Source organism: Oncorhynchus gorbuscha, linkage group LG17 (assembly GCF_021184085.1).
Source record: "Oncorhynchus gorbuscha isolate QuinsamMale2020 ecotype Even-year linkage group LG17, OgorEven_v1.0, whole genome shotgun sequence".
NCBI classification, from domain to species: Eukaryota; Metazoa; Chordata; class Actinopteri; order Salmoniformes; family Salmonidae; genus Oncorhynchus; species Oncorhynchus gorbuscha.
The window spans coordinates 14,306,748-14,333,387 of record NC_060189.1 but is presented as its reverse complement, the minus strand read 5'-3'; the positions used below and the strand labels follow the sequence as shown (position 1 = coordinate 14,333,387).

At 47.9% G+C, this 26,640-nt stretch overlaps 2 protein-coding genes across 2 annotated transcripts in view; both read right to left on the bottom strand.

The window, feature by feature from the left end:
- The window catches only part of kif26ba (kinesin family member 26Ba), a 247,243-nt gene extending 238,833 nt beyond the window's left edge, over positions 1-8,410 (bottom strand). The window contains exons 1-2 of the mRNA XM_046307708.1: positions 7,910-8,410; positions 7,075-7,470 (exon numbers count right to left, since the gene is read on the bottom strand). Coding sequence (XP_046163664.1) covers positions 7,075-7,470; positions 7,910-7,969 — 456 coding nt within the window. The 5' untranslated portion in view covers positions 7,970-8,410. The remainder of the gene's footprint in view (positions 1-7,074; positions 7,471-7,909) is intronic.
- Positions 8,411-15,175: 6,765 nt separating this feature from the next.
- Positions 15,176-26,242, bottom strand: efcab2 (EF-hand calcium binding domain 2). The gene is made up of 7 exons (XM_046309439.1): positions 26,168-26,242; positions 25,937-26,021; positions 25,718-25,790; positions 25,297-25,376; positions 18,250-18,292; positions 16,312-16,378; positions 15,176-15,536 (listed from the first exon to the last, which is right to left on the bottom strand). The coding sequence occupies exons 1-7, from the start codon at positions 26,190-26,192 to the stop codon at positions 15,418-15,420; spliced, it is 492 nt and encodes a 163-aa protein (XP_046165395.1). The 5' UTR covers positions 26,193-26,242; the 3' UTR covers positions 15,176-15,417.
- Between the last annotated feature and the right edge of the window lie 398 nt (positions 26,243-26,640).

Here is a 26,640-nt window from a genome sequence, read left to right as displayed (position 1 = left end):
AACCAAGAACAGACCACGAACTAGTTACAATTTGGCCGTAGGTGGTTGAGGGTTACACGCGTACACACAGGAACTAGGTCTTAAATAACTTCAACTGTGTTACCAGATTTTTCGCTGAGCCTCCAGCTACAAGTGTGTCTATAAAAATCCTCCCATGCAGTGTCACTGACATCTACTTCTATTCCCTGACCCCTGTCCTCCCTTATTGTCTCCCTCCATCCCCGCTCCTTCCCTCCTGTTTTCCTAACTGACATAACCTCTACGGTCCATTCCTTCCCTTCTTACCGCCCTCTAGTCTTACATTTCTCTCCTTCCTCCCATACAATCTCTATCCCCGTTTTTCTTTGATAGCTGTCCTCCTCCTCCTCCTCCTCCTCCTCCTCCTCCTCCTCTCTCCTGCAGCTGGCTGGTCGGTCATAAAAGGTGTAAGCTAACACAACGTCTGAAACCTGAAGCACAGCAAACTAAAACATCCACTTCAAACACAAAGAAAGCAAAAGACACACTATGAGTTCAGTTCCCTCCATTATGAATGGAAGGGTAGAATGGGGGAGGAAAAAGCTTCTACCATCAATCCATGAAATCCGTCAGAAACAGAGACCCCTCTCTGCTCTGCTGTACCTGTAGTCATGCAATTAGGCCACACTTAATCCCTTTCTTTCCTTTCTTCTTCTCTTTCTTTTCTCTCCATCCATCGCCCTCCAACCCAGAGCCTCGAGGACACACACGGCAGTGACAGATTTCAGCAAGTGACATTTTCTAACATCGACCCCGTTGCTGCACCCTTCAACTGTGCGGTGTCATTTCTGTGCCCCCCCTGTGTGTTTGTGTTTGTACGCTCAGCACGCTTACTGGATGCCAACAGCAGAGACTGAGAACCAGGTCTCCCCACAGTGGCTCTGTGAAGGTCATGATTAGCATAAGAACACTAATGTCTGCTGGTTCTGTCAGAGGAGGGAACAGGAAGCAGAAGCAGACGTATCATGCCTGCATCCCAAATGGTACACTTTTCACTTTATAGTGCACTACTTTTGACCGGTTCCATAGGGCTCTGTTGAAAAGTAGTGCACTATAGGGAATAGGGTGCAATTTGGGACTGAACCCATGTCCCTGTCCTCTCCGAGAGACTTAGCATCTACCAGTCCTGTTCTTGTCAGAACAACACAGATTTGCCCAAACAACAACCCTCAGGTCAACCTCCCTCTCTCCCCATCCCTAATAGCCTCGTCTGAGCCAGAACAGTTCATAGGGCAGCAGCCTATCTTCTGTTTCTGTTGCGTGAGGCAGATGTACGTACAAGTACACCCCCTGGAGAGGATGGTAGTCTATCGCAAGGCCCAATCAATAATAACAGAACACTTTGTCCCAATGATGAGAATGAATCACTTCAAACCATTCTAGCTATGCATCTTGTTCCTGATAAGAACAGAAAGTTCCGAGCCAGAGAGCTCAACAAGCAAATAAAGTCTACCAACGTCCCTTTAAACAAATCATCAATATAACTGCCTAGTGCCTTTAATAGTCCTGTATTAGTGGACCGATAGATCCATCTGCAGCGCTAGCGCTGGCAGCACCCCAGGGCCATTTAAAACGGTTGATGCTTATCATCACCATCATAATTATCATTGGAAGAGCAGTCATATTGATGATTTTTTTAGAATGAAAAAATCATATTTAAATCATTTTTTAATTGTGATTTTTCAGGGGTGCTGCAGCACCTTCAGCACCCCTACTTTCTGGCTGCCCAGGAAAAGTTTGTAATGTCAGTTCTATTCTCATTCTATGTGAAAGCCTTTACCTGCTGAGTGTAATTCACTGGGAGAGTGCCAAACATTCACCCTATAATCTACTATAATACTATATACTGACAAGCTTGCCAATTACCACTATGTAATGGAGGCTGAGAAAGAGGTCAACTCTATCTGAACCTATACACAAACATGCACACAGGACTAAACACTGATATTCTCTCTCCCACAATCTTTAATAGGGGACCATACAAACATCCTGTACCATTTCTACTAAATAAATCAATAAAACAATGAATTGTCCTAGTCCAGATTCAGATGTTGGATAGGGGGGTTTTGTATAGGTGATGAAATTGTCCCAAACATGATGGTTTCTCCCAGTTCCACTATGATTGTAATAGAAATCTGTTAACCCTTGGTTGTCTGTCCTGATCGGTGAGCTCCTGATCTCCATAGGCTCCAGCTGTCTGGTGCTACACAGCACCACTTGTGTCCACACTGGGGACTGCTCTATTGGCCTACCACTAACTCATCATCTGTGCACTGACCGTAGTGACTACGGTAAACAAGCACCTCTCACAGTGACCTCCTCTATTGCCATCAGACAGGTAGGGCCTTCTGTAAATACAACCATTCTGGATCTCTTGCCATCAGACAGGTAGGGCCTTCTGTAGATACAACCAGCCTGGATCTCTTGCCATCAGACAGGTAGGGCCTTCTATAAATACAACCATTCTGGATCTCTTGCCATCAGACAGGTAGGGCCTTCTGTAGATACAACCAGCCTGGATCTCTTGCCATCAGACAGGTAGGGCCTTCTGTAAATACAACCAGCCTGGATCTCTTGCCATCAGACAGGTAGGGCCTTCTGTAAATACAACCATTCTGGATCTCTTGCCATCAGACAGGTAGGGCCTTCTGTAGATACAACCAGCCTGGATCTCTTGCCATCAGACAGGTAGGGCCTTCTGTAAATACAACCAGCCTGGATCTCTTGCCATCAGACAGGTAGGGCCTTCTGTAAATACAACCATTCTGGATCTCTTGCCATCAGACAGGTAGGGCCTTCTGTAAATACAACCAGCCTGGATCTCTTGCCATCAGACAGGTAGGGCCTTCTGTAAATACAACCAGCCTGGATCTCTTGCCATCAGACAGGTAGGGCCTTCTGTAAATACAACCAGCCTGGATCTCTTGCCATCAGACAGGTAGGGCCTTCTGTAAATACAACCAGCCTGGATCTCTTGCCATCAGACAGGTAGGGCCTTCTGTAGATACAACCAGCCTGGATCTCTTGTCATCAGACAGGTAGGGCCTTCTGTAGATACAACCAGCCTGGATCTCGTCATCAGACAGGTAGGGCCTTCTGTAGATACAGCCAGCCTGGATCTCTTGCCAGACAGGTAGTGCATTCTGTAGATTTTATTTTTACCTTTATTTAACCAGGCAAGTCAGTTAAGAACAAATTCTTATTTCCAATGACAGACTAGGAACAGTGGGTTAACTGCCTGTTCAGGGGCAGAACGACAGATTTGTACCTTGTCAGCTCGGGGGTTTGAACTTGCAACCTTGTGGTTACTAGTCCAACGCTCTAACCACTAGGCTACCTCTTGTCATCAGACAGGTAGAGATAACTGTACATACAACCAGCCTGGATCTCTTGCCATCAGACAGGTAGTGATAACTGTAGATACAACCAGCCTGGATCTCTTGCCATCAGACAGGTAGTGATAACTGTAGATACAACCAGCCTGGATCTCTTGCCATCAGACAGGTAGAGATAACTGTAGATACAACCAGTCTGAATCTCTTGCCATCAGACAGGTAGAGATAACTGTAGATACAACCAGCCTGGATCTCTTGCCATCAGACAGGTAGTGATAACTGTAGATACAACCAGCCTGGATCTCTTGCCATCAGACAGGTAGTGATAACTGTAGATACAACCAGCCTGGATCTCTTGCCATCAGACAGGTAGTGATAACTGTAGATACAACCAGCCTGGATCTCTTGCCATCAGACAGGTAGTGATAACTGTAGATACAACCAGCCTGGATCTCTTGCCATCAGACAGGTAGTGATAACTGTAGATACAACCAGCCTGGATCTCTTGCCATCAGACAGGTAGAGATAACTGTAGATACAACCAGTCTGAATCTCTTGCCATCAGACAGGTAGAGATAACTGTAGATACAACCAGCCTGGATCTCTTGCCATCAGGTAGTGATAACTGTAGATACAACCAGCCTGGATCTCTTGCCATCAGACAGGTAGTGATAACTGTAGATACAACCAGCCTGGATCTCTTGCCATCAGACAGGTAGTGATAACTGTAGATACAACCAGCCTGGATCTCTTGCCATCAGACAGGTAGTGATAACTGTAGATACAACCAGCCTGGATCTCTTGCCATCAGACAGGTAGTGATAACTGTAGATACAACCAGCCTGGATCTCTTGCCATCAGACAGGTAGTGATAACTGTAGATACAACCAGCCTGGATCTCTTGCCATCAGACAGGTAGTGATAACTGTAGATACAACCAGCCTGGATCTCTTGCCATCAGACAGGTAGTGATAACTGTAGATACAACCAGCCTGGATCTCTTGCCATCAGACAGGTAGTGAGAACTGTAGATACAACCAGCCTGGATCTCTTGCCATCAGACAGGTAGTGATAACTGTAGATACAACCAGTCTGGATCTCTTGCCATCAGACAGGTAGAGATAACTGTAGATACAACCAGCCTGGATCTCTTGCCATCAGGTAGTGATAACTGTAGATACAACCAGCCTGGATCTCTTGCCATCAGACAGGTAGTGATAACTGTAGATACAACCAGCCTGGATCTCTTGCCATCAGACAGGTAGTGATAACTGTAGATACAACCAGCCTGGATCTCTTGCCATCAGACAGGTAGTGATAACTGTAGATACAACCAGCCTGGATCTCTTGCCATCAGACAGGTAGTGATAACTGTAGATACAACCAGCCTGGATCTCTTGCCATCAGACAGGTAGTGATAACTGTAGATACAACCAGCCTGGATCTCTTGCCATCAGACAGGTAGTGATAACTGTAGATACAACCAGCCTGGATCTCTTGCCATCAGACAGGTAGTGATAACTGTAGATACAACCAGCCTGGATCTCTTGCCATCAGACAGGTAGTGATAACTGTAGATACAACCAGCCTGGATCTCTTGCCATCAGACAGGTAGTGATAACTGTAGATACAACCAGCCTGGATCTCTTGCCATCAGACAGGTAGTGATAACTGTAGATACAACCAGCCTGGATCTCTTGCCATCAGACAGGTAGTGATAACTGTAGATACAACCAGCCTGGATCTCTTGCCATCAGACAGGTAGTGATAACTGTAGATACAACCAGCCTGGAATTGCAGACTATGAGGCGGCAGGTAGCCTAGTGGTTAAGGTGTTGGGCCAGTAACCGAAAGTTGGCTGGATCAAATCCCCGAGCTGACAAGGTAAACATCTGTGGTTCTGCCCATGAACAAGGCAGTTAACCCACTGTTCCCTGGTAGGCTATCAATGTAAAATAATATTTTTTTCTTAACTGACTTGCCTAGTTATATAAAATAATAATAATAATAATTCAATATTCGTTCTCAAATATCAGGGTAAAAACATTAAAACTTTTATGTTCAGACCATGAAGGTTAGGATAGGCTGGAATGTGGAGATGGTCCAGAGAAAAGTTGAGTTTATGAGTTCTCTGCATCCACTTAGAATATACCCATTTATGAATGGGACAATTACGCACCATGGGAGTTGAACCTGATCTCATTTGTAGCGGTTTTAATTGGGATCATCCCACCACTACTTCCCCTCCCCCTGCGGGCTTTTCACAGCAGTCAGGGTCATGACGCATGTCCTCTGTTCACTCTGGGTTTACAGTATGTGTGCTGTGCCGGGCAGAATGCTGTTATTTGTTACCCAATAACTCCCTCCCGAAGGGGCTGCATTCATCACTCTTTAGTGCCTAGACTCTTGGCAATGCACAGAACTTGGCAAGGCCTCCTGAAATCCCCAATATGCTCAACAACAAAAACAAAAGGAAAAAAAAAAAAATCACACAATCAAGTGTAAAGGCCCATTGCGCTTTACAGAGAGAGAACCTTCTTTACGCACGAGCGCAGACACACACACACACACACACACCCCTGCACAGTAGAAAGATGATGTATGCCTTTCATACAGTATATTAAAAGCCCTGGCGTTCATTTAATTGGATACAGAAGGAAAGAATGGGTGGCCAAAGGGTTCTATCAACAGAAAATAACCCATCCATGGAAACATCTAGAATGGCAATAATCCACCAGGCCTTTATTAATCCCTATCCACAACGATGTGTAATGAAGCAAATGGTACTGATGGATTTAAACTTTAGAAACAGCTGATTGAATTGTATGTACATCATCATAATCATTTTTTTTGGCATAATGCCAGCTATTGAACGAGCAACAGGGACAAGGCTGTTTGCCTCTGAGCTGAGCTTTTCCCCACGGGCAGCCTCTCTGGCTCTTCAGCCCAGGCACAACACAGCCTCAGCCAAACAGTATGCCTACAGTTAGATCTAGGACTATACCATTATCCAACTCACTTCTCGTTTCATGCCTCCTTCACATGGACACAGAAAAGAATAGTAAACCAGGTTTTCCAAACTCAGCCGTGTGGGGATCGGCCGCGTTGGGCTCGACCCTCGGCCGCGTGGGGCTCGACCCTCGGCCGCGTGGGGCTCGACCCTCGGCCGCGTGGGGCTCGACCCTCGGCCGCGTGGGGCTCGACCCTCGACCGCGTGGGGCTCGACCACCGACCGCGTGGGGCTCGGCCCCCGGCCGCGTGGGGCTCGGCCCCCGACCGCGTGGGGATCGGCCCCCGACCGCGTGAGGCTCGGCCCCCGACCGCGTGGGGCTCGGCCCTCGACAGCGTGGGGCTCGGCCCTCGACCGCGTGGGGCTCGGCCCAAGTTTTGGAAACCCTATCTTACACCATAGTGATATCTTATGGTCTTTGCCTATGGGTTGCCCGTATGATGCCTATGGGTCGCCCGTATGATGCCTATAGGCCGCCCGTATGATGCCTATGGGTCGCCCGTATGATGCCTATGGGTCGCCCGTATGATGCCTATGGGTCGCCCGTATGATGCCTATGGGTCGCCCGTATGATGCCTATGGGTCGCCCGTATGATGCCTATGGGTCGCCCGTATGATGCCTATGGGTCGCCCGTATGATGCCTATGGGTCGCCCGTCGCCAGATTCAGAGGCTGCTATAGCCGGGCAGCAGTGCATCTAACTCGGCTTACCTTGCTGGAGTAGGGGCCGGGAATCAGCAGCTTCAGCGCCTGCCTCTTCAGCTCTGTCAGCCGGGCGTTGCAGTTCTCACACCATATCCCCCTCTCTCTCTCAGAACCAGGGGAACTCCCACTGCCAGAGCCGGGCGAACCTGTACCGAAACCTGGCGATCCACCCAGAGACCCGGGAGAACAGGTCCCGATCCCTGGGGATATGGTCCCGGGGGAACCAGAGAAAGAGCCCGGGGAAGAGGTGCCAGATCCTGGGGAGGGGGTGCCTGTGGAGCTAGGCATGGAGCCGACTCCCTCTGGAGCGGGTCTGCTGCTGGTCCGGGACTCCTCGTAGGCCTTTCTATACCATGTCTCCGGGGAGAAGGAGGCTGATTTTGTCGGAGAGGTGTCGGTAACCTGTGGGGAGCACCATAAAGACAATCCTACCTTTAAGGTAACATTTGATTTCAATTGAGGAGACAAACAATAACTCACTTGAAGCACAACTCGGTCCGTGGTATAAGACTTTATTGGCTAAATGGCAGAGATGCAAAAACCCAGGTAGGAAAGAAACAGTTTGAACAAAAATGTCTAAAAGCGTTAGCCTACAAAAACTAAAGGTGAGTGCGATCTATCTATCTGTTTACTGTTGCGTTCCCTGGCTAGCCTACCCGCTTCTCCGCAGTAGCCTAATGAATTGCCAACGGCATTCAAACCTGTAGCAAACACTATGGAATACTCTTACTGCTCTGATGGAATAAATGAGAGCTCTGCTACGCTTTTCACTGTTGTTGCTAGTGTTACTGATATAATCATCCACTCCACATAAAGTAGGAAAATAGACTAGGCTACGAACCCCGTATTTTCTGCTCCTGCTGGTCACAGACCTCTCTTTGGTCCCAGACAGAGAAGTCATGCTGAAGGTGAGGGAAGGGAGGAGTGGAGAGAAAATATCTCGGTTGTTTTACACACAAGGAGACCAAATCGATGTCAATGAATTCCACGCCCCTCCGCGTGCTTCGAAATCATTAACCAATATCACGCAGATTAGATATCAATATAGCATACTGTCTCCAACCTTGAAAAACAATAACCTAACAGTGATTCCGCTCAAATGTATCCAATACGCGCAATAATTAGTTCCAATCCACGGTCTCCTGTAAAGATGTAAAATCCACAGTGAAAATGTGAACAGGTCCGCCTGTATGAGTGGGGTACAGACGGGTTTCTCTTTCTGGGAGCGACGAAATACAAGCAGGGCGGTAGCAGAGTGAATGCAGCCGCTGCTGCACAGGCTCAGCGTAGACAGTGGGGACGCGCGTCTGCAGCGCGGCAGAGGCACAGCTGTGGTGGTATTCCTCTGACTGTCCGTGTGCCTGCCTGCAGGAGGCTCATCTGAAGCCAGAGGTGCCGACTGGAGATAGATGCTTGCGCACATCTGGCTGGGGGAGGGTGCTACCTGCCCCTTCCTCGCTGGCAGACCAATAGTGAATCAATGCTTTGTTGACTGACACGTGCCAGCTCATTTGTCCTATGTTAACTTTTGGAGGGAGTAAATGATGACTAGAGAGGGATGTAGTAGGCCTACAACTGACGATGGTTATGGTTGCAAGATTGCATTAAAAGTATCTGGTGCAGAGGTGGTATGTTCAGTTGGATCAAAAAGGTTTAGCTCTAATCAGTAACATAATTCATAAATACTCATCATCATCATCATCATCTGTTTAACATAATTTCTACCAGCATGTCACCTGTGCAACTATAGGAGAAAAAACGGTATATCACCTTTACTTCACACACTGAGACACATAAAAAGCTCTCCCTCGCCCCACACTTGAAAAAAAATCGGACCATAACTCTATCCTCCTAAGTCCTGTTTACAAGCAAAAAGTCAAACAGGAAGTACCAGTCAAGTGCTCAATATGGAAGTGGTCCGATTAAGTGGATGCTAAGCTACTTGACTGTTTCGCTAGCACAGGTTGGAATATGTTCCGGGTTTCATCCTATGGCATTGTGGAATTTACCACATCGATTACCGGTGTCATTAATAAGTGCATCGACGACGTCTTCCCCACAGTGACCGTACGTACATATCCCAACCAGAAGTCATAGGCAACATCTGCACTGAGCGGAAGGCTACAGCGGCCTTTTTCAAGGAGTGGGACACTTATAAGAAATCCCGCAACGCCCTCAGACAAACCATCAAACAGGCAATGTGGCAATACAGGACCAAGATCGAATCCTACTACACCGGCTCTGATGCTCATTTTATACCTAGGTGTCTGGTTAGACTGTAAACTCTCCTTCCAGACTCACATCAAACATCTCCAATCCAAAGTTAAATCTATAATTGGCTTCCTATTTCGCAACAAAGCATCGTTCACTCATGCTGCCAAACATACCCTCGTAAAACTGACCATCCTACCAATCCTCGACTTCGGCGACATCATTTACAAAATAGCCTCCAATACCCTACTCAATAAATTGGATGCAGTCTATCACAGTGCCATCCGTTTTGTCACCAAAGCCCCATATACTACCCATCATTGCGACCTGTATGCTCTCATTGGCTGGCCCTCGCTTCATACTGGTCGCCAAACGCCAAGACCCTGCAAGGTAAAGTCCCCCCTTATCTCAGCTCACTGGTCACCATAGCAGCACCCACCTGTAGCAGGTATATCTCTCTGGTCACCCCCAAAACCAATTCTTCCTCTGCTGCCAATGACTGGAACGAACTACAAAGATCTCTGAAACTGGAAACACTTATCTCCCTCACCAGCTGTCAGAGCAGCTCACAGATTACTGCACCTGTACATAGCCCATCTATAATTTTGCCCAAATAACTACCTCTTTCCCTACTGTATTTACAGTGCCTTGCGAAAGTATTCGGCCCCCTTGAACTTTGTGACCTTTTGCCACATTTCAGGCTTCAAACATAAAGATATAAAACTGTATTTTTTTGTGAAGAATCAACAACAAGTGGGACACAATCATGAAGTGGAATGACATTTATTGGATATTTCAAACATTTTTAACAAATCAAAAACTGAAAAATTGGGCGTGCAAAATTATTCAACCCCTTTACTTTCAGTGCAGCAAACTCTCTCCTGAAGTTCAGTGAGGATCTCTGAATGATCCAATGTTGACCTAAATGACTAATGAAGATAAATACAATCCACCTGTGTGTAATCAAGTCTCCGTATAAATGCACCTGCACTGTGATAGTCTCAGAGGTCCGTTAAAAGCGCAGAGAGCATCATGAAGAACAAGGAACACACCAGACAGGTCCGAGATACTGTTGTGAAGAAGTTTAAAGCCGGATTTGGATACAAAAAGATTTCCCAAGCTTTAAACATCCCAAGGAGCACTGTGCAAGCGATAATATTGAAATGGAAGGAGTATCAGACCACTGTAAATCTACCAAGACCTGGCCGTCCCTCTAAACTTTCAGCTCATGCAAGGAGAAGACTGATCAGAGATGCAGCCAAGAGGCCCATGATCACTCTGGATGAACTTCAGAGATCTACAGATGAGGTGGGAGACTCTGTCCATAGGACAACAATCTGTCGTATATTCCACAAATCTGGCCTTTATGGAAGAGTGGCAAGAAGAAAGCCATAAAGATATCCATAAAAAGTGTCGTTTAAAGTTTGCCACAAGCCACCTGGGAGACACACCAAACATGTGGAAGAAGGTGCTCTGGTCAGATGAAACCAAAATTGAACTTTTTGGCAACAATGCAAAACGTTATGTTTGGCGTAAAAGCAACACAGCTCATCACCCTGAACACCCCATCCCCACTGTCAAACATGGTAGTGGCAGCATCATGGTTTGGGCCTGCTTTTCTTCAGCAGGGACAGGGAAGATGGTTAAAATTGATGGGAAGATGGATGGAGCCAAATACAGGACCATTCTGAATCCAATCGAGAATCTGTGGAAAGAACTGAAAACTGCTGTTCACAAATGCTCTCCATTCAACCTCACTGAGCTCGAGCTGTTTTGCAAGGAGGAATGGGGAAAAATGTCAGTCTCTCGATGTGCAAAACTGATAGAGACATACCCCAAGCGACTTACAGCTGTAATCGCAGCAAAAGATGGCGCTACAAAGTATTAACTTAAGGGGCTGAATAATTTTGCACGCCCAATTTTTCAGTTTTTGATTTGTTAAAAAAGTTTGAAATATCCAATAAATGTCGTTCCACTTCATGATTGTGTCCCACTTGTTGTTGATTTTTCACAAAAAAAATACAGTTTTATATCTTTGTTTGAAGCCTGAAATGTGGCAAAAGGTCGCAAAGTTCAAGGGGGCCGAATACTTTCGCAAGGCACTGTATTTATTTTGGTCCTTTGCACCCTATTATTTCTATCTCTACTTTGCACATTCTTCCACTGCAAATCTACCATTCCAGGTTTTACTTGCTATATTGTATTTACTTCGCCACCATGGCTTTTTTTTGCCTTTACCTCCCTTATCTCACCTCATTTGCTCACATTGTATATAGACTTATTTTTCACCTATATTATTGACTGTATGTTTGTTTTACTCCTTGTGTAACTCTGTGTTGTTGTATGTGTCGAACTGCTTTGCTTTATCTTGGCCAGGTCGCAATTGTAAATGAGAACTTGTTCTCAACTTGCCTAACTTGTCAAATAAAAACATTAAAAATAAAAACCCACCTGCGAGCTGTCCAGTGACACAAGCCTACCAGACGAGCAAAATACCTTCTATGCTCGATTCGAGGCAAGTAACACTGAACCATGCATGCACCAGCTGTTCCGGACGACTGTGTGGTCACGCTCTCCGTAGCTGATGTGAGTAAGACCTTTAAACCGTTTAACATTCACAAGGCTGCAGGGCCAGATGGATTACAAGGACACGTACTCAGAGCATGCGCTGACCAGCTGGCAAGTGTCTTCGTCGACATTTTCAACCTCTCCCTGACTGAGTTTGCAATAACTTTGTTTCAAGCAGACCATCATAGTCCCTGTGCCCAAGAATGTCAAGGTAACCTGTCCTAATGACTATTGACCCGTAGCACTCACATCTGTAGCCATGAAATGCTTTGAAAGGCTGGTCATGGCTCACAACAACACCATCATCCCAGACACCATGGACCCAATCCAAATCGCATACTGCCACAACACAGTCACACCAATCTCTATTGCATTCCACACTGGCCTTTCCCAGCTGGACAAAAGGAATACCTACGTGAGTATGCTGTTCATTGACTACAGCTCAGCGTTTAACACCATAGTGCCCTCCAAGCTCATCACTAAACTAAGGACCCTGGGATGAAACACCTCCCTTTGCAACTGGATCCTGGAATTCCTTGACGGGCAGCCCCATGGTGGAGAGGGTAGGCAACAACACATCCGCCACGCTGATGCTCAACACAGGGGCCCCTCAGGACGATGAGACACCCTACAGGGAAGTCAGAGATCTGGCAATGTGGTGCCAGGACAACAACCGGTCCCTCAACGGCAGCAAGACAAAGGAACTCATCGTGGACTACAGGAAACGGAGGGCCGAGCACACCCCCATTCACATCGATGTGGCTGTAGTGGAGCGGGTCGAGAGCTTCAAGTTCCTCAGTGTCCACATCACAAAGGACCTGTCATGGTCCAAACACACCAACACAGTCGTGAAGAGGGCACAACAACACCTCTTCCCCCCTCAGGAGGCTGAAAGGATTTGGCATGGGCACTCAGACCCTCAAAAAGTTATACAGCTGCGCCATTGAGAGCATCTTCACTGGCTGCATCACCGCTTGGTACGGCAACTGCTTGGTATCTGACCGCAAGGCGCTACAGAGGGTAGTGCGTACTGCCCAGTACATCACTTTGGCCAAGCTTCCTGACATCCAGGACCTATATACCAGACGGTGTCAGAAGAAGGCCCTAAAAATGTTCAAAGACTCCAGTCACCCAAGTAATAGACTGTTCAATATGGAAAAAGTGCAGTCTCAAAAACCATCAGGTGCTATGATGAAACTGGCTCTCAAGAGGAGCGCCACAGTTAAGGAAGACCCAGAGTTACCTCTGCTGCAGAGGATAAGTTCATTAGAGTTACCAGCCTCAGAAATTGCAGTCCAAATAAATGCTTCACAGAGTTTAAGTAACAGACACATCTCAACATCCACTGTTCAGAGGAGACTGCGTGAATCAGGTCATCATGGTCGAATTGCTGCAAAGAAACCACTACTAAGGGACAGCAATAAGAAGAGACTTGCTTGGGCCAAGAAACATGAGCAATGGACATTAGACCGGTGGAGATCTGTCCTTTGGTCTGATTAGTCCAAATTTGAGATTTTTGGTTCCAACCACCGTGTCTTTGTGAGACAAAGAGTAGGTGAACGGATGATCTCTGCATGTGTGGTTCCCACCGTGAAGCATGGAGGAGGAGGTGTGATGGTGTTGGGGGCTTTGTTGGTGACACTGTCAGTGATCAATTTAGAATTCAAGGCACACTTAACCAGCACGGCTACCACAGCATTCTACAGCGATATGCCATCCCATCTGGTTTGCACTTAGTGGGACTATCATTTGTTTATCAACAGGACAATGACCCAGCACACCTCCAGGCTAAGGGCTATTTGACCAAGAAGGAGAGGGATTGAGTGCTGTATCAGATGACTTGGCCTCCACAATCACCTGACCTCAACCCAATTGAGATGATTTGGGATGAGTTGGACCGCAGAGTGAAGTAAAAGCAGCCTACACGTGCTCAGCATATGTGGGAACTCCTTCAATACTGTTGGAAAAGCATTCTAGGTGTAGCTGGTTGAGAGAATGCCAAGAGTGTGCCAAGCTGTCATCAAGGCACAGGGTGGCTACTTTGAAGAATCTAAAATAGAAAATATATTTGGATTTGTTAAACACTTTTTTGGTTACTTATTTCATAGTTTAAAAAATATATATATTTAACTTTTATTTAACTAGGCAAGTCAGTTAATAACAAATTCTTATTTACAATGACGGCCTACACCGGCCAAACCCGGACGGCGCTGGGCCAATTGTGGGCCGCCCTATGGGACTCCCAATCACACCAATTGTGATACAGCCTGGATTTGAACCAGGGTGTCTGTAGTGATGCCTCTAACACTGAGATGCAGTGCCTTAGACCGCTGCGCCAAATAGTAAAAAATAAAGAAAAACATTGAATGAGTAGGTGTGTCCAAAGTAGAGACTGGTACTGTATACATCTATATTCTTTTGCTCATCTTTTCGTACTTTTTAACTTGGCATTGTTGGGAAAGAGCTCTTAAAGTAAGCATTTCACAGTTAACTCGACACCTGTTGTATTCAGCGAGTGTGACAAATAAAATTGGATCATCATCGTCATCATCATCACCACCACCACAGAAACAAGGTTTGTCTATGCAATAAGTTATTGGATCACTCCTTGGAGAGGTTTTACTCCGAACACAACAATTGAATTTGTGTTCTTTTCATGAATATCCTCATTCAATTAATCTGTGCTTCACATTCCGATGATTATGCACATAAGGTGGTGTGGTGGTGATGGTGTCGTGAATGAAAGCATATTGCTGCAGTGATTTATACAGCGTGGTGTTGCATGTTGTTTATGGATACACAGCGCCATCTGGTTTCACTGCATGGCCTAGCACAACAGAGGGAGAATATTTGGCAATAAACCCATGCATGGTCTAGTTACAGGCCTGGCCATGCAGGTCTAGTTACAGGCCTGGCCATACAGGTCTAGTTACATGGCTGGCCATGCAGGTCTAGTTACAGGCCTGGCCATGCAGGTCTAGTTACAGGCCTGGCCATGCAGGTCTAGTTACAGGCCTGGCCATGCAGGTCTAGTTACAGGCCTGGCCATGCAGGTCTAGTTACAGGCCTGGGTAATTCCAGTCTTCTGGGGCCTGATTGGTGTCACACTTCTCCCTATCCCTAGCAAACACACCTGATTTAAACTAATTGCATTTTTATCTGAAGATCATGATTAGTCGATTATTGGAGTCAGGTGTGTCAGCTGGGGCTGGGGCAAAAGTGTGACACCAATTAGGCCCCTGAAGACTGGAGTTGGCCAGGCTTCTAGCACAACAGTGGGAGATGTACAATATTTGGCAATAAGCCCAAAAATGACACTGCAAACATTAACAATACCACATTATATTCTGTATTAGACTATAATAATATAACAATTACGCAAGACAACATTACATTTGTCATTACTCCCAGCAGGAATGTCTATGTGTGTGTGTGTGTGTGTGTGTGTGTGTGTGTGTGTGTGTGTGTGTGTGTGTGTGTGTGTGTGTGTGTGTGTGTGTGTGTGTGTGTGTGTGTGTGTGTGTGTGTGTGTGTGTGTGTGTGTGTGTGTGTGTGTGTGTGATTGAGAGTCTATCTGGGGTCATCCACGGACATCATGCTAACAAAGTCTTTGTAGAAGATGAGGTTCTTGTCAGGGTCCATTGCAGCTGACAACATCTCCTCCATCTCTTCCTGGGTGAAGGGCTCTCCTGCAGAGAGGGACACATACCCACAATAGATCTTTGTTGATCCATTATAGAGACAACCAAAACATTTGCTAACACAGCACCAAACACTCCATACACACACACACACACACACACACACACACACACACACACACACACACACACACACACACACACACACACACACACACACACACACACACACACACACACACACACACACAAACACACACACACACACACACACACACACTGGGTCAACCACAGAGAAGCACCCCTGGAGAAGTTTAGGGTGTGCCTTGCTCAAGGGAAATAACAGTAGGTGGCCCCTGAGGTATTGATGGCAGTTGCCAGACTGCCTTTATAACCTCGAGGCTATTTCCACCCCCTAGCAGGGTTTCTCAAGGTTGATTCTGAGGAACCCTTATTTGCTGCATGTCACTCCAGCTGAGCATCCATTACATACTAATAAGTCATAAGTACATATGCTAGGTCCAAGGGAGCCAACACACTGGAAACTGGTAAGAATGAACACTAAAGTCAACATAATAGACTTTATATATCTCCCAGCATTGTTGTTCTGGGAGATATATAATCATATAATGCTTGTAGAGTGGATTGTTATCTGTCAGTGTCTGTCTGTCCAAACCTTGGACCACTAGAGGGCGTAATATCATCTTGCCTGACACAAAGCCCACATAAATGTTAATAAGCAGTGACAAGATGTGATATATTTGTGACTTCAGGCCAATGATTCTGTGGTTTTATGTAGAGCTCTATGTTGCTTTCATCTTACCTTCCTGTGTCATGTACTTTGTGAGCTCCTCCAGTTCCAAATGTCCCTTTTTCTGCTTATCTAGAACCTGCAAATGTTAGATGTTAAAGATCCTATACCGTCTGCAATAACCCAAGATTACCTATACAGGCTGCAATAGAGGGAACCCAAGGTAACCTATACAGTCGTGGCCAAAAGTTTTGAGAATGGCACAAATATACATTTTCAAAGTCTGCTGCTGCAGTTGGTATGATGGCAATTTGCATATACTCCAGAATGTTATGAAGAGTGATCAGATGAATTGCAATTAATTGCAAGTCCCTCTTTGCCATGCAAATGAACTGAATCCCCCAAAAACATTTTCACTGCATTTCAGCCCTGCCACAAAAAGACCAGCTGACATCATGTCAGTGATTCTCTCGTTAACACAGGTGTGAGTGTTGATGAGGACATGGCTGGAGATCACTCTGTCATGCTGATTGAGTTTGAATAACAGACTGGAAGCTTCAAAAGGAGGGTGGTGCTTGGAATCATTGTTCTTCCTCTGTCAACCATGGTTACCTGCAAGGAAACACGTGCAGTCATCATTGCTTTGCACAAAAAGGGCTTCAAAGGCAAGGATATTGCTGCCAGTAAGATTGCACCTAATCAACCATTTATCGGATCATCAAAAACTTCAAGGAGAGCGGTTCAATTGTTGTGAAGAAGGCTTCAGGGCGCCCAAGAAAGTCCAGCAAGCGCCAGAACCGTCTCCTAAAGTTGATTCAGCTGCGGGATCGGGGCACCACCAGTACAGAGCTTGCTCAGGAATGGCAGCAGGCAGGTGTGAGTGCATCTGCACGCACAGTGAGGCAAAGACTTTTGGAAGATGTCCTGGTGTCAAGAAGGGCAGCAAAGAAGCCACTTCTCTCCAGGAAAAACATCAGGGACAGACTGATATTCTGCAAAAGGTACAGGGATTGGACTGCTGAGGACTGGGATAAAGTCATTTTCTCTGATGAATCCCCTTTCCGATTGTTTGGGGCATCTGGAAAAAAAGCTTGTTAGTCAATAGTAAAGCATCCTGAGACCATTCATGTGTGGGGTTGCTTCTCAGCCAAGGGAGTGGGCTCACTCACAATTTTGCCTAAGAACACAGCCATGAATAAAGAACGGTACCAACACATCCTCTGAGAGCAACTTCTCCCAACCATCCAGGAACAGTTTGGTTACAAACAATGCCTTTTCCAGCATGATGGAGCACCTTGCCATAAGGCAGAAGTGATAACTAAGTGGCTCAGGGAACAAAACATTGATATTTTGGGTCCATGGCCAGGAAACCCCCCAGACCTTAATCCCATTGAGAACTTGTGGTCAATCCTCAAGGAGGCGGGTGGACAAACAAAAACCCACAAAGTCTGACAAACTCCAAGCATTGATTATGCAAGAATGGGCTGCCATCAGTCAGGATGTGGCCCAGAAGTTAATTGACAGCATGCCAGGGAGGATTACAGAGGTCTTGAAAAAGAAGGGTCAACACTGCAAATTTTGACTTCATGTAATTGTCAATAAAAGCCTTTGGCAGGTATGAAATGCCTGTAATTATACTTCAGTATTCCATAGTAACATCTGACAAAAAATATCTAAAGACACTGAAGCAGCAAACTTTGTGGAAATTAATATTTGTAACATTCTCAAAACCTTTGGCCACAACTGTACAGTCTGCAGGGAATTAACCCAAGATGATCTATACAGTCTGCAATTGAGGGAATTAACCCAAGATTATCTATACAGTCTGCAATTGAGGGAATTAACCCAATATTATCTATACAGTCTGTAATAGAGAGAATTAATCCAAGATAACCTACACAGTCTTCAATAGAGGGAATTAATCCAAGATAATCTATACAGTCTGCAATAGAGGGAATTAATGCAAGATAACCAACACACTCTACATACAGAATGTATACAGTCCATTACCTCAAAGGCCTGGAGCATCAGGTCCTCTGGGATGGGCCGGAACCTGCAGAGTACACACACACACACACAGATAAGAAGTTACAGAACACACACACCTTTTACACACACACATACAATCTTATATAGAACATTACTGCAAGTAAGTCAACTATATCAATCATAGTATGCTTGTATAAGGTGCTGCCAACAGAGTTTTTATCTACAACTGAGACCAGGCAGGAACAGGTTAGGGTCATTATGCATGTTTTATCAGGGAATTACGACTACCTCTTATATTAGCTATACGTCCACCTTCTGGACACACCTACTCTGTCTGTATTTGGAGTAGGATTTAGTTGCCCCCTACACTCTGTGGTAATCCGGGAGGTCTACCCTGTGGGTTGGTGATCGAGGGGAGGTACGTGCCGCGACGTTGGCTCCCTGTGCTGGGAGTACACGGTCTGGGTACCCCGACGCTGACGGTCCCAAGTAGAGATAATTAGGGGAGAATGCCAACCAGCTGTGCAGACCACATAAAGGGAGCACCGTGGCACACCGCGAGGGAGACAGAGAGAGAGGAGCCAAATTTGAAAAGGGACAAACCTAGGTTATTTTGTTGTTATGTTAATGTTGTTGCCTAGTAAAGTCGTGTTTTCTGACTAGAACCTCCCTGTCTCTGTGTTCATCTCTGCACGCTCAACCCAACATCCCACGGTTTACCACACATGGTGGAGAATACGGGCACCTCAGTAGCTTTGGGTGCCGTGGCGTGGAGCGTACGGAGATTGCCATGAAGGAACTGGTGGCTCAGTTTATACTCAGCCAACAGAAGCAACAGGCTTTCCAGAAGCCAGTGCTGGAGGAGCAGCACCAACCAAACAGACTGGTAGCGGAGATAGCCTAGTTGAAGGGTGGGATGGCTTAGGAGTCTGGTCCAAATCAGTTTCTGGCTAAGTAAATGGAGGACGATGACTTGGAGACGTTTCTGTGCACCCTCAAGAGGACGGCACAGAGGGAAGGGTGGCCCAAGCCCGAGTGGGCCAGCCTTTTGGCACCCTATCTCTCCGGGAAGGCCCAGAAGGCCTACTTCGACTTGAACGCCGACCAGGCAGCAAATTATGAGAGACTCAAACGTTAGATTCTGAGCCGTTATTCATCCTCGCACGCCGTGTACAACTGGTCCATGACTGGGCCTTTGACTCCACCATCTCCCCTGCGCTCAGATGAGCGACCTGGTGCGCCTGACCAAGGGATTGCTACTGACCAACCGTCCCTCCCGACAATCGATAAGGTAACTCCGGGCCCTCCCCTGCTAGTTGAGGAAGGCGACGAACCCCCAGAGCCTGGAGGAATTGCGGACTGCGGTGGAAACCCACCAGAACACCCAGGACCTGCTGAAAGGTGCCCGGGCGGAGAGAGTGGACGCAGGGAGGGGGAAGAAAAAAACAGAGAGGCGAGGGGCTGAATGGGGTTCGTACCGAACCAGCCAAAGCTGCGAAGCGGGAGGTCAACCCGAACCGATGACGACATCCACTGCTCGACCTAGATCAGAGGCGCTGCTATGAGCACGGCAAGCCAGAAGACATCGCATGGAGCTACCCTGGCCAGGAGGAGTCCATGTCCTCCGCATCCCCCAGCTCCGGGGTAAGCCGGATGGCGAGTTGTGTCATGTCCTGTTGGGCGCACACCGAGACGGCCCCAACGATGGTTCCAGTATGAATCGATGGCGTCGACACCAGCGCTCTGCTGGACTCTGGCAGCATGGTGACCCAGGCCCAACCGCGGTGGCTCACACGAGAGGGAAAAGACGAACCGGGGGGTGAGGAGATGTATACATGGGACACGAAGAGGTACCCAACATTGCCGGTGCGGGTAACCACCCCAAGGGGGAGTGTCAGATGCACATGGGGGCTGTTCCTAACCTGCCCCTGCCCATTCTCGGTAGAGATTGCCCTCTCTTCCAGACACTGTGTAGGAGGGACCTGGGGAGGTGTGAGCAAGGTAGGCAGGGGAGGGGAAAGGATGGTCATCTGCGCAATCCACTCCCCGCCACGAGAGGTGTCCACCGGGCCCGAGTTGGACCAGGAGGAGGGAGATGACCCAACGCCGGGAAGCGAGCCGTCGTCCGAGGAGGACCTCTGGCAGCACTTTATGGAGGTGGAGGCACTCGACGGACCGACTGACAAGGGAATCCTCACAGGCCAGTTCAGAACAGCCCAGTTAGAAGACCTCAACCTCCAGAACGCGAGGGGCCAGGTGATTACACTCAACGGAACGACTTGATTAGTGTAGTGTCAACAACGCACCCACTGCCAGCTGGCCTACTTCAGCAGTACTGTATCATTTTAATCATTTTAGTCAATAAGATTCTTGCTACGTAGCTTAACTTTCTGAACATTCGAGACGTGTAGTCCACTTGTCATTCCAATCTCCTTTGCATTAGCGTAGCCTCTTCTGTAGCCTGTCAACTATGTGTCTGTTTATCCCTGTTCTCTCCTCTCTGCACAGACCATACAAACGCTCCTCACCGCGTGGCCGCGGCCACCCTACTCTGGTGGTCCCAGCGCGCACGACCCACGTGGAGTTCCAGGTCTCCGGTAGCCTCTGGAACTGCCAATCTGCGGTCAACAAGGCAGAGTTCATCTCAGCCTATGCCTCCCTCCAGTCCCTCGACTTCTTGGCACTGACGGAAACATGGATCACCACAGACAACACTGCCACTCCTACTGCTCTCTCTTCGTCCGCCCACGTGTTCTCGCACACCCCGAGAGCGTCTGGTCAGCGGGGTGGTGGCACCGGGATCCTCATCTCTCCCAAGTGGTCATTCTCTCTTTCTCCCCTTACCCATCTGTCTATCGCCTCCTTTGAATTCCATGCTGTCACAGTTACTAGCCCTTTCAAGCTTAACATCCTTATCATTTATCGCCCTCCAGGTTCCCTCGGAGAGTTCATCAATGAGCTTGATGCCTTGATAAGCTCCTTTCCTGAGGACGGCTCACCTCTCACAGTTCTGGGCGACTTTAACCTCCCCACGTCTACCTTTGACTCTTTCCTCTCTGCCTCCTTCTTTCCACTCCTCTCCTCTTTTGACCTCACCCTCTCACCTTCCCCCCCCTACTCACAAGGCAGGCAATACGCTCGACCTCATCTTTACTAGATGCTGTTCTTCCACTAACCTCATTGCAACTCCCCTCCAAGTCTCCGACCACTGCCTTGTATCCTTTTCCCTCTCGCTCTCATCCAACACCTCCCACACTGCCCCTACTCGGATGGTATCGCGCCGTCCCAACCTTCACTCTCTCTCCCCCGCTACTCTCTCCTCTTCCATCCTATCATCTCTTCCCTCCGCTCAAACCTTCTCCCACCTATCTCCTGATTCTGCCTCCTCAACCCTCCTATCCTCCCTCTCTGCATCCCTTGACTCTCTATGTCCCCTATCCTCCAGGCCGGCTCGGTCCTCCCCTCCCGCTCCGTGGCTCGATGACTCATTGCGAGCTCACAGAACAGGGCTCCGGGCAGCCGAGCGGAAATGGAGGAAAACTCGCCTCCCTGCGGACCTGGCATCCTTTCACTCCCTCCTCTCTACATTTTCCTCCTCTGTCTCTGCTGCTAAAGCCACTTTCTACCACGCTAAATTCCAAGCATCTGCCTCTAACCCTAGGAAGCTCTTTGCCACCTTCTCCTCCCTCCTGAATCCTCCGCCCCCTCCCCCCCTCCTCCCTCTCTGCAGATGACTTCGTCAACCATTTTGAAAAGAAGGTCGACGACATCCGATCCTCGTTTGCTAAGTCAAACGACACCGCTGGTTCTGCTCACACTGCCCTACCCTGTGCTCTGACCTCTTTCTCCCCTCTCTCTCCAGATGAAATCTCGCGTCTTGTGACGGCCGGCCGCCCAACAACCTGCCCGCTTGACCCTATCCCCTCCTCTCTTCTCCAGACCATTTCCGGAGACCTTCTCCCTTACCTCACCTCGCTCATCAACTCATCCCTGACCGCTGGCTACGTCCCTTCCGTCTTCAAGAGAGCGAGAGTTGCACCCCTTCTGAAAAAACCTACACTCGATCCCTCCGATGTCAACAATTACAGACCAGTATCCCTTCTTTCTTTTCTCTCCAAAACTCTTGAACGTGCCGTCCTTGGCCAGCTCTCCCGCTATCTCTCTCTGAATGACCTTCTTGATCCAAATCAGTCAGGTTTCAAGACTAGTCATTCAACTGAGACTGCTCTCCTCTGTATCACGGAGGCGCTCCGCACTGCTAAAGCTAACTCTCTCTCCTCTGCTCTCATCCTTCTAGATCTATCGGCTGCCTTCGATACTGTGAACCATCAGATCCTCCTCTCCACCCTCTCCGAGTTGGGCATCTCCGGCGCGGCCCACGCTTGGATTGCGTCCTACCTGACAGGTCGCTCCTACCAGGTGGCGTGGCGAGAATCTGTCTCCTCACCACGCGCTCTCACCACTGGTGTCCCCCAGGGCTCTGTTCTTGGCCCTCTCCTATTCTCGCTATACACCAAGTCACTTGGCTCTGTCATAACCTCACATGGTCTCTCTTATCATTGCTATGCAGACGACACACAATTAATCTTCTCCTTTCCCCCTTCTGATGACCAGGTGGCGAATCGCATCTCTGCATGTCTGGCAGACATATCAGTGTGGATGACGGATCACCACCTCAAGCTGAACCTCGGCAAGACGGAGCTGCTCTTCCTCCCGGGGAAGGACTGCCCGTTCCATGATCTCGCCATCACGGTTGACAACTCCATTGTGTCCTCCTCCCAGAGCGCCAAGAACCTTGGCGTGATCCTGGACAACACCCTGTCGTTCTCAACCAACATCAAGGCGGTGGCCCGTTCCTGTAGGTTCATGCTCTACAACATCCGCAGAGTACGACCCTGCCTCACACAGGAAGCGACGCAGGTCCTAATCCAGGCACTTGTCATCTCCCGTCTGGATTACTGCAACTCGCTGTTGGCTGGGCTCCCTGCCTGTGCCATTAAACCCTTCAACTCATCCAGAACGCCGCAGCCCGTCTGGTGTTCAACCTTCCCAAGTTCTCTCACGTCACCCCGCTCCTCCGTTCTCTCCACTGGCTTCCAGTTGAAGCTCGCATCCGCTACAAGACCATGGTGCTTGCCTACGGAGCTGTGAGGGGAACGGCACCTCAGTACCTCCAGGCTCTGATCAGGCCCTACACCCAAACAAGGGCACTGCGTTCATCCACCTCTGGCCTGCTCGCCTCCCTACCACTGAGGAAGTACAGCTCCCGCTCAGCCCAGTCAAAACTGTTCGCTGCCCTGGCCCCCCCAATGGTGGAACAAACTCCCTCACGACGCCAGGACAGCGGAGTCAATCACCACCTTCCGGAGACACCTGAAACCCCACCTCTTTAAGGAATACCTAGGATAGGATAAGTAATCCCTCTCACCCCCCCCCCTAAGTTTTAGATGCACTATTGTTAAGTGACTGTCCCACTGGATGTCATAAGGTGAATGCACCAATTTGTAAGTCGCTCTGGATAAGAGCGTCTGCTAAATGACTTAAATGTAATGTAATGATTGTGGTGGAAGGCATGCTATTACCCCGGGTAACTGAGTGGCGCTACCCCCACTTCGACATTTATTGTATCAGGTAGTAAAGCACAATGGGGAGACAAAAGGAGCTCTTCCAATTATTCTTACAGTGGTATTCCGCAGGAAGAAGATCATCGAGAGAGACAGAAGGAACTGGGACAAGCTGCTGCCCCACCTGATGTTCTTGTGAGCGAGGTACCCCAAATGTCCACTTCTCCCCCTTTGAGCTCTTGTATGGCCGTCGGCCCCGCGGACTGCTGGACCTAGCCAAGGAGGTCTGGGAGGAACAACCGACCCCCCTTCGCAGTGTGGTGGAAAACATGGAGGAGATAAGGGAGAGGATGACGGTGATTTGGCCAGTGGTGAGGGAGCACATGGCCCAGGCGCAACGTACCCAGGAGCGTGTATACAATCAGGGGGCCCAACAACGAGAGTTCCACCCAGGTGAGAAGGTCTTGGTGCTGATCCCCACAACAGAGAGCAAATTCCTGGCTACTTGGCATAGGCCCTACGACATCATGGAGCAGGTAGGAGACATCAATTATAAGGTCCGCCAACCGGGGCGGAGAAAACCCCTTCAGCTTTACCATGTGAACCTACTGAAGAAGTGGCATGAACGAGAGGCGCTGTGCTCAATGTGGACCCAGCCACAGCAGAACCCGCCCTCGCTCGAAGTTTCCATGGGGAAAGACCTCAGCCCAACCTAACAGCAAGCGCTTCGAGAGTTGGTCCAGCGGAATACGGCCATGTTCTCCAAGGTGCCAGCCGTACCTAACTTTGCCGCAATAGCTTCTCCCCTCACAGACATAACGAAGGCACACCTACCCCAGACGGTGCGATGGACAAAAGACACAGAGACGGCATTCCAGGCCCTGAAGGACACGCTATGTTCACCCACGGTACAGACCTCCTGGTCCAGACAGACGTGTCTGAAACTGGGGTAGGGGCCGCCATCTTGTCCTTAGAGCAGGAAGGTGAGGAGCACCCTATCATGTATATCAGCAGGAAGCTCCTCCCGAGGGAGAAGTACTCGATTGTCGAGAAGGAGTGCCTCGTCTTGAAGTGGGCGCTGGACACCTTCAAGTATAACCCCCTCGGGAGGAAGTTCACCCTGATTACTGACCATGCCACCCTTCTGTGGATGGCAAGCAGTAAGGACACGAATGATCGCGTCACCTGCTGGTTTCTGTCATTACAGCATTTCTCTTAGAGTGTAGACACTGATCTAAGCTAAGTGTTCTTACAGGTAGCAACAGAGGCAGTGTTTCCAGAAAAACCTACTGCACCAGTTCTAGGAATTCCTAGAAACTACCCAGACAGCCAGACAAGTCAAGTACAGTCAGATCCTCCAGTTTGTCTCTGTCTGTCTGAGATCAATGTGTTTCAACTGATTGTATGTCTCTCTACCTCTCCCGCTCTCTCTCCTGTGTTCTTACATTATCTGATACAGCCCCATCTAGCAGACTCTGTGCATGCCTCTTTCCAATGTTCTTACTTGCGCTCCATTAGAACCTTGGTCATGGTGGGGAGGAACTTCTCAAAGCGGATGTATCCCGTCGGCTCCTCCTCCTCAATCTAGTGGAAGAGTTTGTTCACAAATATTATGGTCTGAAATTATTGTAGAAAAATTTCTGGGGAATTTACTATATGTGAGTGTTGGTCCTTTTTTTAAACTTCTACATTACGTGATTGTCCCCTGGCTCCTAACAGCCTTCTACCTTTGCATTTGTTCTTTGAGAAAACAGAGTAAAACCAGCCATACCTGTTTAGTTAAATATGTCCCATTGTTGTCCTCTCTATGTTCATGTACATATGCACGGTTGACTGTAAGCCGCTTTGGATAAAAGCATCTGCTAAATGACATACTGTACACTATTATTATGTTATTATGTCTCTGATCAAAAGGATGCCCTTACCTCTGCTATGACGTCATGTAGCTCCCCTTCGTTAGGGAAGCAGCCTAAGGAGCGGATGATAGTGCCTATCTCCCTTTGACAGAAGCACAGCACCGGAGTGAAAACATCACCACCATATAATGCAACACTGTATAAACCTAAATCAGTGTGGTAAGCCTATTTAGTATCATGTCTGTTGTAAGCCTGTCTAAGTGGTCCTGACTATATCATTCTGCTCACCTGACATCCACTGTCTTGTTGAACTCGTGGTCAAACACATCAAAAGCAGCGCGGATCTTCTTGTGGACCTCCGATACTATGGCCTCTACGACAGCAAATACAACAGACAAATCAAAAGCCCGTCGTTAGCTGAAAATAGTGCCACCTTTCAAATGTATCTCAAATTAGCTGTATCTACAAGTTAAAGCGATAAAACAACTATTTAAATAGATTTTGAACCCCATGTCATACCTGCGCTTTCCTTGTCTTCCGCCATTTTCTTTATTTACTGTTGTTGCTAGGAGACCATATATAGCTTTTGATTGGCAGGACCACTATAAACTAGTGCAGGACTCAACGTTTGGGAAAGTTCCAGTAGACACTTGTCAAATAGAACTGGCCATGCCTCTCCGATGTAGACCAAGCAATCTGTTGGCTCTATTCAAGGCATTTCTATCATTATCGTTCGACAACGTTTGGCAACTGAATGTGGCCCTAGTTGATTTTAGCAATCAGAGCTATAAATGGCCAGAGATAAGGTTCTGACCACACTGACAGTGAATGTCAATTCATGGGTTCTAATGTCTCATTTATAAAACAAGTGTATATTTATGTTGCACGGTCCAAAGCAAGACTTCTTTGGATGCATAACGAATTGAGAAAAATATTCGCTACATATGGTCAATAATGACTGTAGACTTTGGCCGAAAAGACATATAAAAGCC

What these genes read in the sequence shown, in the direction of transcription:
- efcab2 (XM_046309439.1), bottom strand. Translation starts at nt 26,192, where the DNA reads ATGGCGGAAGACAAGGAAAGCGCAG. An exon ending in TACATGACGTCATAGCAGAG is followed by an intron (nt 25,377 to 25,717) that starts GTAAGGGCATCC and finishes CTCTTCCACTAG; the next exon opens with ATTGAGGAGGAGGAGCCGAC. An exon ending in TGATGCTCCAGGCCTTTGAG is followed by an intron (nt 16,379 to 18,249) that starts GTAATGGACTGT and finishes TAACATTTGCAG; the next exon opens with GTTCTAGATAAGCAGAAAAA.